This window comes from Solenopsis invicta, chromosome 1 (assembly GCF_016802725.1).
Source record: "Solenopsis invicta isolate M01_SB chromosome 1, UNIL_Sinv_3.0, whole genome shotgun sequence".
NCBI lineage: Eukaryota > Metazoa > Arthropoda > Insecta > Hymenoptera > Formicidae > Solenopsis > Solenopsis invicta.
The window spans coordinates 18,042,334-18,055,780 of NC_052664.1; the positions used below are offsets into that span (position 1 = coordinate 18,042,334).

The 13,447-nt window shown below is 25.4% G+C and overlaps 1 protein-coding gene across 1 annotated transcript; it reads left to right on the forward strand.

The window, feature by feature from the left end:
• The first annotated feature begins 1,778 nt into the window (after nucleotides 1-1,778).
• On the forward strand, nucleotides 1,779-12,042 carry LOC105201244. The gene is made up of 5 exons (XM_011169195.3): nucleotides 1,779-2,945; nucleotides 7,571-7,892; nucleotides 8,085-8,318; nucleotides 8,633-8,880; nucleotides 11,816-12,042. Exons 1-5 carry the CDS (start codon nucleotides 2,912-2,914, stop codon nucleotides 12,040-12,042), a joined length of 1,065 nt encoding a protein of 354 aa, XP_011167497.2. The 5' UTR covers nucleotides 1,779-2,911.
• Nucleotides 12,043-13,447: the final 1,405 nt, after the last annotated feature.

Consider the following 13,447-nt stretch of genomic DNA (forward strand, 5'->3'; position numbering starts at 1 on the left):
AAAAATTATAATGGTGGCAACTGTTAGGAAAAAAACCATACAAGTTTTGTTAATAGAATTATAACATATAGTTAAGTAAATTATTTATCTACATTGTAACCAAGTTAATAGTTATGAGAACTAATAAATAGTTGTAATATACTATATTATATAGTTATCACAACTATTTTTTAATTCTCTTAGTCATCCACTTAGTTACAATAACAATAATTTAGTTCACTTAACTATATATTATAATTCTGTTAATAAAACTTGTATGGTTGTTCCCTTATAGTTGCTATCACTACATTTTTTTCTTAATGTAAGAACAATAAAATAGAATAACTTTATTCTTGAGCAGTTTATTTTGACTCTTATGATCTTTTTTTACTCGATTCTTCTTGATTATTTTCTGATTCATCTTAATCTATTAAATTATTACCTTTGTCTTATAATCTTTTAATACTTTTGAAGATGCTGTTTGTTTCAGTCACGGAATTTTTGCACTTAGAGGAGAAGAGGGTATTATGACTACTGTCGATAATATGGTTACTCCTATTATCTCCGTTATTAGATTACGTATTCTAACAATTGCTTATGGAGTTATTCATTTAATAGCCCGCCGTTTTTTAATGATGCTAATATGCTAGTACATAATAAATGACAATTGTTATAAAGCATTTTCAGCTTATAAAGCATTGTTATAAAGTACTTTTGAACACTTCTAAACATATTTAAGGTACACTTTTAACTTTTAATTACACATACTTCTTTATTATTCTTAAACTTAAGTGTATTATCACACGAATGTACGTACACTCGAGTGTTTTTCTGTTATTTAACTTTGTATTTAGCTGTACACATTTCGATTTATACAAAGTTAAAACAATAAAACATGAAATTTTGGTAATATGGTTTTTAAAGCAAAATTTTTATCTTGAAATATTTTTTCAATAAATTATCATTCTAGAAGGCGGTGTTTAGAAACATTAGAGACATCATTTTATATGCTTGTTGTTTAATGTTAAACAGGGATAAAATAATATTTCTAATAAAATTTTTAATGGTATTTTTAAAGTTTCTAAACGCAGAAAAATTCTAAATCAGGAAAATTCTAAACAATGAAAAATTAAAAATATATAATTTTGTAACAAAGTACTGTGTTTCTTTTAAACTTAACTAATTTTTAAAAATTATTTTTATGGATAGCCATATTACAACCACTTTTTTTTTCTCACGATTATGCAGTGCATTAGATTTTTATAAATCACGTCCTAAATAATAAATATTTTATTACTTTGCGTCTAGAATCTTCCAAACAACACTTTGAAGAATGTAATCGTTCAAGTTTCAATAGAAAATGTTAATTATAAACAAAGTTATTCAGTAAAATAAAAATGAGTGCCATATTACCCTTTTATCCTCTACTAATATTTCACAAGCAATTTATTTCTGCTTATTGTTATCAAAAATATCCACTAAATTCAGCATTAATAAAATATTTTCCAATTTAATTTTTATTTAAAACAAACTTTGTAATAGATTTAGTAACAATTGATCTAACAAATTAATTATAATAGTTTTTACTGACATAAAAATGAACATCTATCCATTAAAATATATAAATAATGCATGGTAGCTGATAATAATCAAAGTAATATACATGCAGCTCTATACTTGTGCTTTCACTATTATGTCTATCGTGACGGAACATTTTGGTGCTTCGTGCCACGTAAAATAATTCCGCGTTTGAAAGCGAAGTAGGGAGGACTTTCCCTTTCCTGTCTATTTCAACTAGGCGTGCTATTGACTCTCACCTGTTAGAACGCATCGTACATTCTCACGAAGCAAAGTCAGTTTTGTCGACCATCTGCGACAGATCAATTTGAAACAGTGACGCACGATTTTCTTGGTGACAAATTGTGATTTGTAAGAGTGTCGTTAGTGCAGTGGGCATAAGTGCAAAGATTCAAATCATCTTCCCTTCGAGGAACTGAAAGCGACGAAAATGTCGCGGAATTAACAGCTCGCGAGTGCATCCGGGCGGCTGTTACATCCGATTTGCGATCAGGAAGATCTTCCATTTCTCTATGTGAAAGCGACGTGATATCACGCGCCGCACTTACCTCGCATTCGAAAATAGTTTTGGACATGCATTATATAACGCAAAACAAATAACGCTGCATTTGAACGTCGCATTATTGAAAGGATGTTAAAATGAATTATTAGAAGGAAGGTGTGAAGGTTTAATGATCAGTCTTCCCATTTTAACTCTCCCGATGAAGCACATGTCATCGATACTTTTAATTGCAACTTTAAACTTCTGCAAATTGAGCTCGCGTCGCAAGTGAATTCTTTTTTACTATATAATTTAAAGTTATATAAATTGGGATGGTTAAAAGTGTAATTTTTGAGATTAAAGGCACATTAGCTGCAATTATTTAGAATTTAGAGTTAAAAGAGAAAGAGAAGAAATAGGAGAGAGTGAGAAAGAGAAAGAAAGGAAAAAGAGAGTAGAAAGAGAAAGGAGAGTTACGAAAGAAAATTTCAACACTTTCATCTCTTTTCGGAATGATGGAGACTACATTTCTACGGCCTTGGAAGATTACATTTTACCGTGATAGAAGAGGATCGCCAATTATGTTCTGGAAGAGAAAAAGAAAGGTGGAAGGGATTCCTTTCTCCAAGAGGTGTGCGAAACAAGTTCTCGTGGCGAGTCAAAATACGCTCAGTACGGCTGAGACTTTCGCAGTATACGTTTCGTGATACTTTCACAATACTCACGCTCTGAATATCAGCCTTTCCGAATATCTTCGTCCAGTTTTGCTTGTCAGTGCTATTATTTACTTTGAAGCATTCTTAATCTTTATAGAACATTCGTTATCTTTTTATTTATAACAGTGCTTTAATATCAAGATACCAAGCAACCAAGATGGCTAAAAATCCTTCGGATAATCCTGCCGTAGGTCAGTAATTTTGCAAGATATGTAATTTTTATGCTTAATTGCAATATAATTAGTAAGTCAAATCTATTAGAATTAACTTTTATAAAATATCGTTATACAAATAAATTTATCATCACAAATTTATACGAGTATAGCATTAAATAAAGTTTGTTTTAACTTAATAAATCACAGAGAAAAGACTTATTAAAATTATAGATATTGATTTTAATAAGTCTTTTCTCTTTAATTTAAATTTTTCTTTTATATAATTAGAATTATCTTTGTTAAAATTATAATTTAAGGATGTTCTGGCTATACAATCCCAGATAAAAATTACTTAAATTTGAAATTGATGAAATTTTATGTTTTTATAACTTAAGATGTGCACCATATGTGCTTGTATCACATGTAGGACTTAAATAATGTCAGTTAACATAATATTTGGCATTATAAATAAATATATTTGTATATTTTGCAATTTTTGTGATTATTGGCAAAAAATTTTTGGACATAAATTTTACCTGAAATCAACTGTAAGAAATGAAAGAATTAGACGCGTATTGATAACATTTAATATACATCAAATATCGAATGGTACTTAAAAATCTATAAGATACTTAAATAATTATCATTAAAATAATATTTGCTCTTCTAGCACTTTATACAAGTCAAAATAAAGTGTGATTATTTAGCGTTGTTATGTAACCCATTCGGAAATTTGATTCTACTTTTTCGCGTCGTTATATCACTGATATCTTAATAACGAGTTAGTAAACTTTTTTTTAGAAATATTGCTAAATATTTTATTTACTTATAAATAAAGTATTAAAACATTGGCAATGTTGCTCCTTTATAATTTTGTTGACATAAGTGGAAATGTATTGCTACACCATAAGAATATATGCAAAATTTAAAGTTGAATGACTCATAAAACAAGTAGAGAATCAACTTCAGATTTTAAACATATGTTCAGATAATAAATAGAAATGATTTATAAAATTTTCAAGGCATTGTTAATGTTAGAACGTTACCGCCAGTACATCCTTAAAGTAAAAGTTATAGAGGACTGCCAAAAGTTTTCAGCGAGGAAAGTGATTTTGTATTGTGTTGTTCAATAAGGAATAATTATAAAAAAACTTTACAAACACAAATTCAGTAGATCACAATATGTTAGATATTATTATGTAGTGGATTTTTGTTTGTAAAATACTGTGTTGTGAGCAATACAGTACAAAATTACTCTTTGATTAGAAACTTTTAGTAGCCATTATATATTTCATTTTTTGCAGTTTTCTAATATCTCAGATAAAAGTGTCTAGATTCAAAATTAGAGAATTTGCAAACCAAAATGTTTGATTGTAGATTAGAAAAATAAATTAAATAAAAAAGAGGTTAAAAAGCACAGTTATCAAATTTCAATAACTATCAGCTAGTATTTTAGAGTCAAATCATCCTTAATTTGAAACTTTGTGATTTTCTTTTTTTGTTGTCATCTGGAATAACGCCTTCAATTTTTTCTCATTTATTGCATATTTTATTCTCTTATCACTGTAGAACATTTTATTTTAAGAAAATAAGTATTACAAATCTGTCCAAAGCTTTAGTGTATTTTTACGATTGACTAGCTACTAATGAAAGGTTGACAAAAACAGAAAAAGCATGCGTTTTTTTAAATATTATATAGCCACAAGAAATGCAAAATATATATAAATAATTATAATGTAATATTAATTAAAAATTAAATTAAGAAATAATGTGTTACTCTGTATGCTCTAAATATTTAAAATCAATACAATGAGTTGACGAGCTAGATCATAATGCTCTAAATATATCAGTAATATAAGTGATAGAAGTATATATTATAAATATATTTATAAATATATTTATAAATGTAAAATAAATTAAAGACCGATACAAACAAAAAATTATACAGTATGTGCACTAATGCACGTCTTCAAACAGCAGTACTTCTTCAAGGTTACTCTTACCAAACCATGTAAGAACTACGTAATGCTGAGAAACTGTATTTACGCGCGTATATGGTTTTCTCATGCATGGAAAGAAAAAATATTATATAATACATTTCAAGAAATAGAATAAAATTTTCGTATCGAGGATGTGTGTCACACTATCATGTGTAGAAATGGTATTATGTAATGAAAGTTTCTCTTTAACAGCAAAAGTTTGTCGAAACGTTAAAGGAGTTGCAAAAGAATATACTAAGGTATTCATAGGCAAATCTTATTTCAACACTGTCTTAAGTAGCGTCTTAAGATGCTAATACGATTTTCTGATTGATGATATCTTAAGATGGCACTTATGACGATCTTAAATATAAGAATCGACTATGCAGAATACCGGCCTAAATGCTTTTAACTGAAATAATGCATACTTAATTCACAATTAACTGCAGAAAAATAATAAAAAAACACAATATTTATAGTTATAAAAAAACTGCCTTTTCACATCGCTGCACGAAAAACCAAAAAAATTTTTATTTTTTTCTAAAAAATTGCTTTTCTTTTGTTATGTAAGTGACTATAAAAATAAAATAAATTGTTACGATTTGCACAACCAAAAAAAAACTCGTTCACGACCATAAATTATTCATTGTTTTATATAAAATATTAGAATGCACCATATAAAGTTTTATATAAAACTTTGTATAAAATATTAAAATGCAGCACTTCGAGAGGTAAGGCATCAGGTATTAGCAGTAATGCTGCTTAAAAAACTAAACAATTGCTATAATTAATATACGTATATACTACAAAAATAATATTATCAATGCTAATAATGATAATAATAAAATATATGTACAGATACAAAAATTATGGATAAATAACATAAAAAAGATTAAAAAGTAATTAGTAAAAAAAAATATATAATAAGACGTTTAGATACAAAACTTCGTATAAATAATATGAAAATTAAATAAAAAAGTATTAAAAATATGTTTAAGAATTAAAACATAGATAGTAAATAGTAGTTTAGAGTATTTTCCATTAGTAGTCAGATTTAATAATGAACAGATGTGTACGTGTAAAGTAAATATGATTAGAATGGTGTGACCTCGACTTATATTTGCTGGTATTTCTTGCTATAGCTGCATTTCACAACGTAGAAGAAATTGCACTGAAGTGAGACTCAATAAGTTTTTCTAAGTAAAAATTTTATATTTCTTTTGGAATTAAATCAATTAATAAATTGTTCTTTATCTAATTAGACATACAAAAGTGTGCATAAGAGATTTTTTAAATTGGAACTTATTACTTTAAAATCAGAAATATATTGAAAATTTTAAAGTATTAATGAACAGTGTTATTGTTTACAAAAAAGAATAAGAATTATATTATAGTTTAAATAATGGTAGTTTCATTGTGAACGACTTTACAATTGCCAGTAACAAGAGATAATATTTGCATAAAAAATACAAATAAAATTCAAAAAATTACTATTTACATAATTTATATTTAGATAAATACTCAAATAAATTTTTGGACAACAATGTTATCATTTTGGAATTTATTTAAGAAAATACAATTTTGAAAATCTTAAAAGTAACTTGTTTAAATTGTTTACAGTTTACATAAAATTTCAAAATATAGTAATTACATTCGTAACATTTTATATAATTCTATATATATATTTCGACGACCATATATTATAATATATTTTACATATACCTATTATATATATATATTTTTTTTTAATAAGAAATTCTTTTTCATATTGTACAAAATATAAAACTGTAAATGTGTTTTTATCTGTGTTTTTTCTGACACAAATTTTAGATTTCAAGCTGGTTTTATTTACGACTAGATTCTATATTTTCCAAATCAAACAAATTTTTAATTATTTAAAAATTTGTAATAATTTTATAACTTAATTTTGTTTTAAGTTTAACTTACTTTTTACTTTTTTCTAATTTTAAGAATTACATAACATGTTTTAATTGTCTGTATAAAATCCAATTGCGGCAATAATTTTTTTTGCTCGACCAATAGCTCACTCGTGCTATTTTCAGTTGAGATAAGGAATCATATCATGCCGTATATGCGTATATTGTGTCAAGTTATTAAAACTTACGAAGTTTCCTGAATTCCGTTCACGTGCACCCGCACGTGAGATGTTAATTCGGCATTTCTACATGCGGAACATGTATAATCGATTCGTGACATTGCCTGCACGACTTCATTACATATGTCCATTTGTTCAGTCAAGTGTGCTTTTGGAAATTCCTAATTATGCTGCACAATGGGTGATTTAAGCAAGAATTCCTTTTAGAGCATCACCTTGGTCGAATATAGAGTTGACAATAAAAAAAGAAGCTAACATAAGAATTTTAATGGACAAAGAATAATTTTAATCCTTTAAATATTTTTTAAAGACTATAAAACTGCCCACAATTAGGCTTCAATAAAATAATTTTTTAAAGATATTCCGTTTTAATAATACACTTTTAAAGAAAAAAAGTAAAGGTTTAAAATAAATAATAATAATCAATTTGTATAACTTGTATGCGCACAAAGAAAAAAGAGTATTAAATTAACAATATAAATGTTAAAGTCATAACACATAAAAGATTTGTGTTTATCAGGTAAAAATATTTTATGCACTATTATAAAAAAAAATTTTAATTTTAGATGTGGAGGCACGGCTACAAATAATTATTAATGAAGGAGCAAAAACTCAAATGGACTTTGAAAACGTGAAACCAGAATTGCCATCATTCTACGACGAGAAGAAATTTCGATTAGGACAACAAGCGTTTTACAACAATATATTTGCTATGATGATAGCAAAACTTTGTGGCCTTGTGTCTCTTTTGGCAATAACAACAATACTGGATGTAATAGTGTTCACCAAAAAAAGTGGAACTGCTTGTCTGGCGTATAAAAGATACGCAGAGACGATTCTACATACACTAATTTGGCATGAAAAGGATCCTAATGGAAAACCTAATGAGTAAGATTTAAATAATAGAAATTAAGTTATTATTTAATAATTTTATTAAAAATCTCATTAAATAAAAAAGTTAATAAATAATGAGTATTAAAGCTCCTAGAAAACTTATATGTCTTGTTAAGTGTATTTTGTATTTATATTAATTGTAGTATCTGTAGAATATGTATGTATATAGTATAATAATTATTATAGATTCTTGGAATCAATAAAAATTGTGAAACGAAAGCACTGTTGTGCGTTTAAAGACAGTACAAAGGCTGGTATACATAAACCTACGCAATATGATATGACACTTGCGCAATTCGGATTTATTGGATACACTATAGTGAGCCAGGAGTATCTTGGAATAAAAACCACTCCCGAGGAAATGGAGGGTGTAGTGCATCTTTGGAGGGTCATTGGTAGTATGCTCGGAATGGAAGACAGGTTCGTACCAACACATATCTAAATTACAACTAGATCGCTTAATTGCTCGTTATTTTTGGAAAAAATGACAGCGCTAGGATGTATTGGCGCATAGATGACACTATCTTTTTTGGCTCCCAAAATGGCAAATTAGCAATTTACTTACAGTATAGATTCATCTGTATACTTTCTTATCTTTTATTGCTTACAAGAGTGTAACGAAAACATAAACGGTGACAGATCATCATCAGAGATTTTGTTAAAATAGTTTGCCTAAGATGTTTTAATTTATGCTTAAATCTGTTTACATAACTCACTAATTATTGTTTTTATAGATTCAATCTCTGCTCGGGAACGGTTGAAGAAACCCGCGCCCTTTGTCAACGATTATTGGAAGAGGTTTTTGTTCCTGCCTTGTCAAAAGAAGAAAGGAAAAAGAATGTGCATTTCGATCATATGGGCAATGCGTTGCTGGAGGGTCTCTGGCCCATCAACAATAGTATCGATCCAATAGCCTTCACAGCCTTTACCTTTTACTTGGTTTCTTCAACTGCGCGTAACAATAATTACTCCATTGAAATTGGTAATTTAATAAGAATTTTAAAATAATAAACCTACAAAATATAGAACTATAAAATATACAGCTAACGGAAATCATGAATTCATAACAAGATAATTTAGTTTGAAACACGAAAAATTTTGCATTTTTTGGAAGTTTTTTTTAAAATAAATTATTGTACATATTTCTTCGTGCTTTTATATACATTTGTTTGTACTTATTGAGTAAATACCTAAAATTTTGATATGATTAAATATTTATCAGTTTTTGCGTTACAAAAATTAAAAAATAAATACATTTTTCTACTTGACTGAAAAGATTTCTCAGAAACTATTGAAGTTATCGGGGGCGACTTTTGTATTTATGTAAAATATTGTAAAACACATATTGCTCATTTGCTAGAACAACGATATAATTTCAAAAAATGCTGTTTTTTAAGTTGTGCAAAAAATAACGAATCTTTAGAATTCTTATTATTGGTAGAATTACGTAAATAAGCTTATAAAATTAGAACTTATAAAAAAGATACATGCAAAAAGAAAGTTTTACATTAAAAGTGTCGTAAGTCAAAAATGGTTATTTTTAAGGGTTTATTTTTATCATGGATGAGAATTTAGTACAGTAAGTGAAGAAATAATAATACTTTTATTTTACTATAACTAAATCCTTCAAAACGTATAAAGAAGTAATATTTCCATATTTTTAATAATTTAATATTTTTATGATTTATAGTTTATTTTTTGGAAAACCTCGTTTTTTTAGTTACGACATTGCTTTAATTCAAGTAAACAATATTTGTTTGCCGCCCAAAAGGTAATTACGATATCTACAAATTAACTTTTTTTTCATATAAGTTAAATTCAATCAATTTAATTAAAAAAGCGATACTTATTCTTTAAAACCATGTTACTTTAATAATTTGCAATATTTTTTATTAATTTTAATTTGGACGATAAACAAACATGTATGATACATACACGCAAAAGTTAAACGTTTTTTAGTAGTTTCTGAACAATCGTGTCAGTCAATTTAAAAAATGTGCTTGTTTTTAAATTTGTGTAATACGAAAACAAATAAACATTTAGCAATATTAAAATTAAAAAATTTGTTATAAGTTTAGTATTAATTTATTTGAATAAAAAGAATTAATTCTAAAGTGCAATTTATAATTAACACTATTCTGGATGAGAATTTATCCATTAATGAAGAATTAATTTACACTTTTTTATATCAATGGTTTGCAATATAAATAACTAAACTAACATTATTTTAATGTTAAATAAATTGTTTATAATGTCTTATTAAATGTTATTTTAATCCATAGATTTTGAAATAATTTTTATAGGTTTTTCTGTATTAAACCTTTGTAACTTGAATACTAATCAATATCAATTTTCTAAACTGCAATTAATATTTAGGTGTAAGAAGAATTGACCTCTCTAAAAATCTAGTCGGTGATGGGATAGAATATCTAGTAAAAAGACATAAAAATTAAGAACAATAGAGATAAAGGAAGTAAATAATTTTTTTACTAATAAGTAATCAACTAATTAATGATTTGGTCTATCTTTAGTTAGAGAATAAATTGATACCTAAACATTAATTGAGAATAACCCATAATAATTCTACGTCAATTTATTCTACACCAAAATCACAGATAACGCTTGCGTTCTTTTAGCTAAAGCATAAATTATGCTTTCTTTAAAATCTCTAAAGTGTTTTTTTTTTTATTTCAGTATCATTTTTCTAATAATAAGAAACAATATTATATTAATACTACTAACTAACAAAATTTTTAGATTTATTAAATTCTTAAAAATGTATTACATTTATTTTTTGAATCAAAAATTATAAAAAATAAAAAAAAATTACAGATTGTACAATATTATACTTAAAAATAATAAAAAAAATTTATCAGCAATTTTCTACTTAAATCAAAATTTATTTTAATAAAAATTAAAAGGTAGAAATGTGTTTTAAGGGAAGTGTTTTAAGAAATAATAATAAAAATCGGAACTATTTTATACATATATAAGAATTTTAAATATTTCAGAATTTATGTAAAGCTTTATTGTAGAAATTACTTGTTCTATAATTAAATAAAATTTATTTATTTATTTATTTACTTACAGGACATCTAAACTCGATGAAATTGTACGTAATGAAATTGTGCGTAAATCATCTTGAATAAGGCATCTTATTAAGAGTCAAATAATTCATTTAAAATTTCTTATTTAAAATAACTTTTAAAAAATTAAAAATTTTTTATTATTTTTCACTATTTTCCAAATTTTAATATTACAATAATAAAAAACAATAACAAGTAAAGTAAGTAAACTATAAAAATTTATTGTTTAATAAAAATAGAATGTTATAATTATAATTTTTATATGTATTTTATATGTAAATTTTTTAAGTATCAACATTAACACATTTGTAAAAATATAATACATCTTTAAATTAAAAAAATACTTTTTAGCTTAGCCAATTATAAAAACTTAAATATGAATGTAATTAAGAAATTTTGTATTAAATTTTATTGTTTCAAAAGCTCACAATCAGAAGAAAACCGTTTTTTCTTATGTTTCTGTAGATTTTCTTGATTTATTTGCAGGTAAATTTATTGGAAAAATACGTTTACAGAGTAAATTTTTATAATCAATTTTTCTTTTTTTGGAAGGAGGGGGGAAGAAATTAACAAAATCTACAGAAAAATTAAAACGCTCCGGTTTTTGTAAATTTTTAAAACTATATTAAATTTACTCTTTGCTTGTGTAACAGCCATCAATGGTAACATAAATAAACAGTTTAGATTACTTTTTCTTGACTAACTTATTTTCAAAACAACAGTTTGTTTTTAAATATTTATCAGCGTTACTATGCACAATATGCAACATGTTTTTACATACTTGTATTATTTTATACGATAAATAATATATGTATAATAATATATTTTCAGATTCAAAGACCATGCCGTTTCGCAGTTGGTACTTGTTCAACTTGCAGCACTTTGTTTTAAAATACTTGATGCGTCCTAGTGCTTGGTGGTCTCCAGTATTCCGTTCAATTTTTAATAATTTAATGCGACTTTCAATTTTCTGCTTAAGACATTTTCCCTTTCTTGCATATTGGACATTTGGAAAAAAATATGCAAAAGTAAAAATATTCCATCATCACTTTGATTAAAAATTAAATAAAATAAAAATTTTTTTATTATAACATTTTTATAAACTAAATATTTTGTAGTATATATAATTATACTTTTAAAGATAATTTCTATTTTGACAAAAGCATTCATTAATTTTAACAACTATATTAAAAATTAAGATAACGTAATGTATGCAAATATAAAAATATTTCATCATCACTTTGATTGAAAATTTAATTAAAGTTACAATTGATATATTACGTTATTTTAAATATTAATATAGTTATTAAAATTAATAAACAATTACGCTTTCGTCAAAATAAAAGTTATTTTTGAAAGTATATTTATATATAAAACTAAATATGTAGCTTATTAAGATGTTATAATAAAAAAAATATTAATATTTTTCAATTTTCTATTTTGAAGTGCAATAGTTGTATATATGTATATCTTGCATATTTGCACATTTTTTATATTCACACTTTAAATATAAGAATCTCGAGATATCGACATCGATCTATTTTATCGAGAGCAATCGCCTTATCGTGCAGTCTTCACGTTATACATTTTATATTTTATGCGAACATAATTATAACCAAATCTACAAATTCTTTTGAAGTTTCAAAAATTATCCCATTTTAGTGCACGATGCTTATCGGTAAGTTTTACTTGAATATTTCTTTAAAACTTCATAGCGCGGAAGATTAAAATACTTCAAATAATTTCACAGTTTATTTTGACTCTTTCAATTGTTAGGTTGATGTTATTTAATATTAAACACCAAAATGATATTACTTAATATTAAACTGCGTTATCGAATGAGATATTATAAATAAGACACATCATACATTTTCTTTGAAAGTGAAACAGCTCAAAAAAATTTGAAAAAAAATTGAATTTCCTTAAAAGAAGAAAAAAAATTATTTTTTCAACTATACAAAAAATTATTGACTAAAACATTAATAGTTACTTGATTAAAATAATGTTTATCTGTTTATTTATAGTAGTAAGTGAAAAGTCATGTTTTTTTTAGTTCTGTCACTTTCGAAGAAACGATACAGTGTATATTATTTTTTGTATTAAATAAACAAATATTCAATATTGTAACTTTTGTACAATAATGTATACTTTAAAAAGATAATGATATTGTTATTTTATTTATAAATTAATAAATTTGTATTTATTATATTAAATTATTATTTTACTTCCTATTGTTTAATTGACAAACTGACGATTAAATTTATAAATAAAGTTTATTACGAATAGATGTTTCTCATATTCTTATTAAACAAATACAATAATTTGAGACGCCAAAATTACGCAACTATGGTAACTACTTTAGGACACGTGCATATTGCACATGCATACGCGACCCATTTACACGCCACGTCAATTATAGCTTCGGCGCGTCTAATTGTATCTCGTCAAAACAATTTTTTTCTT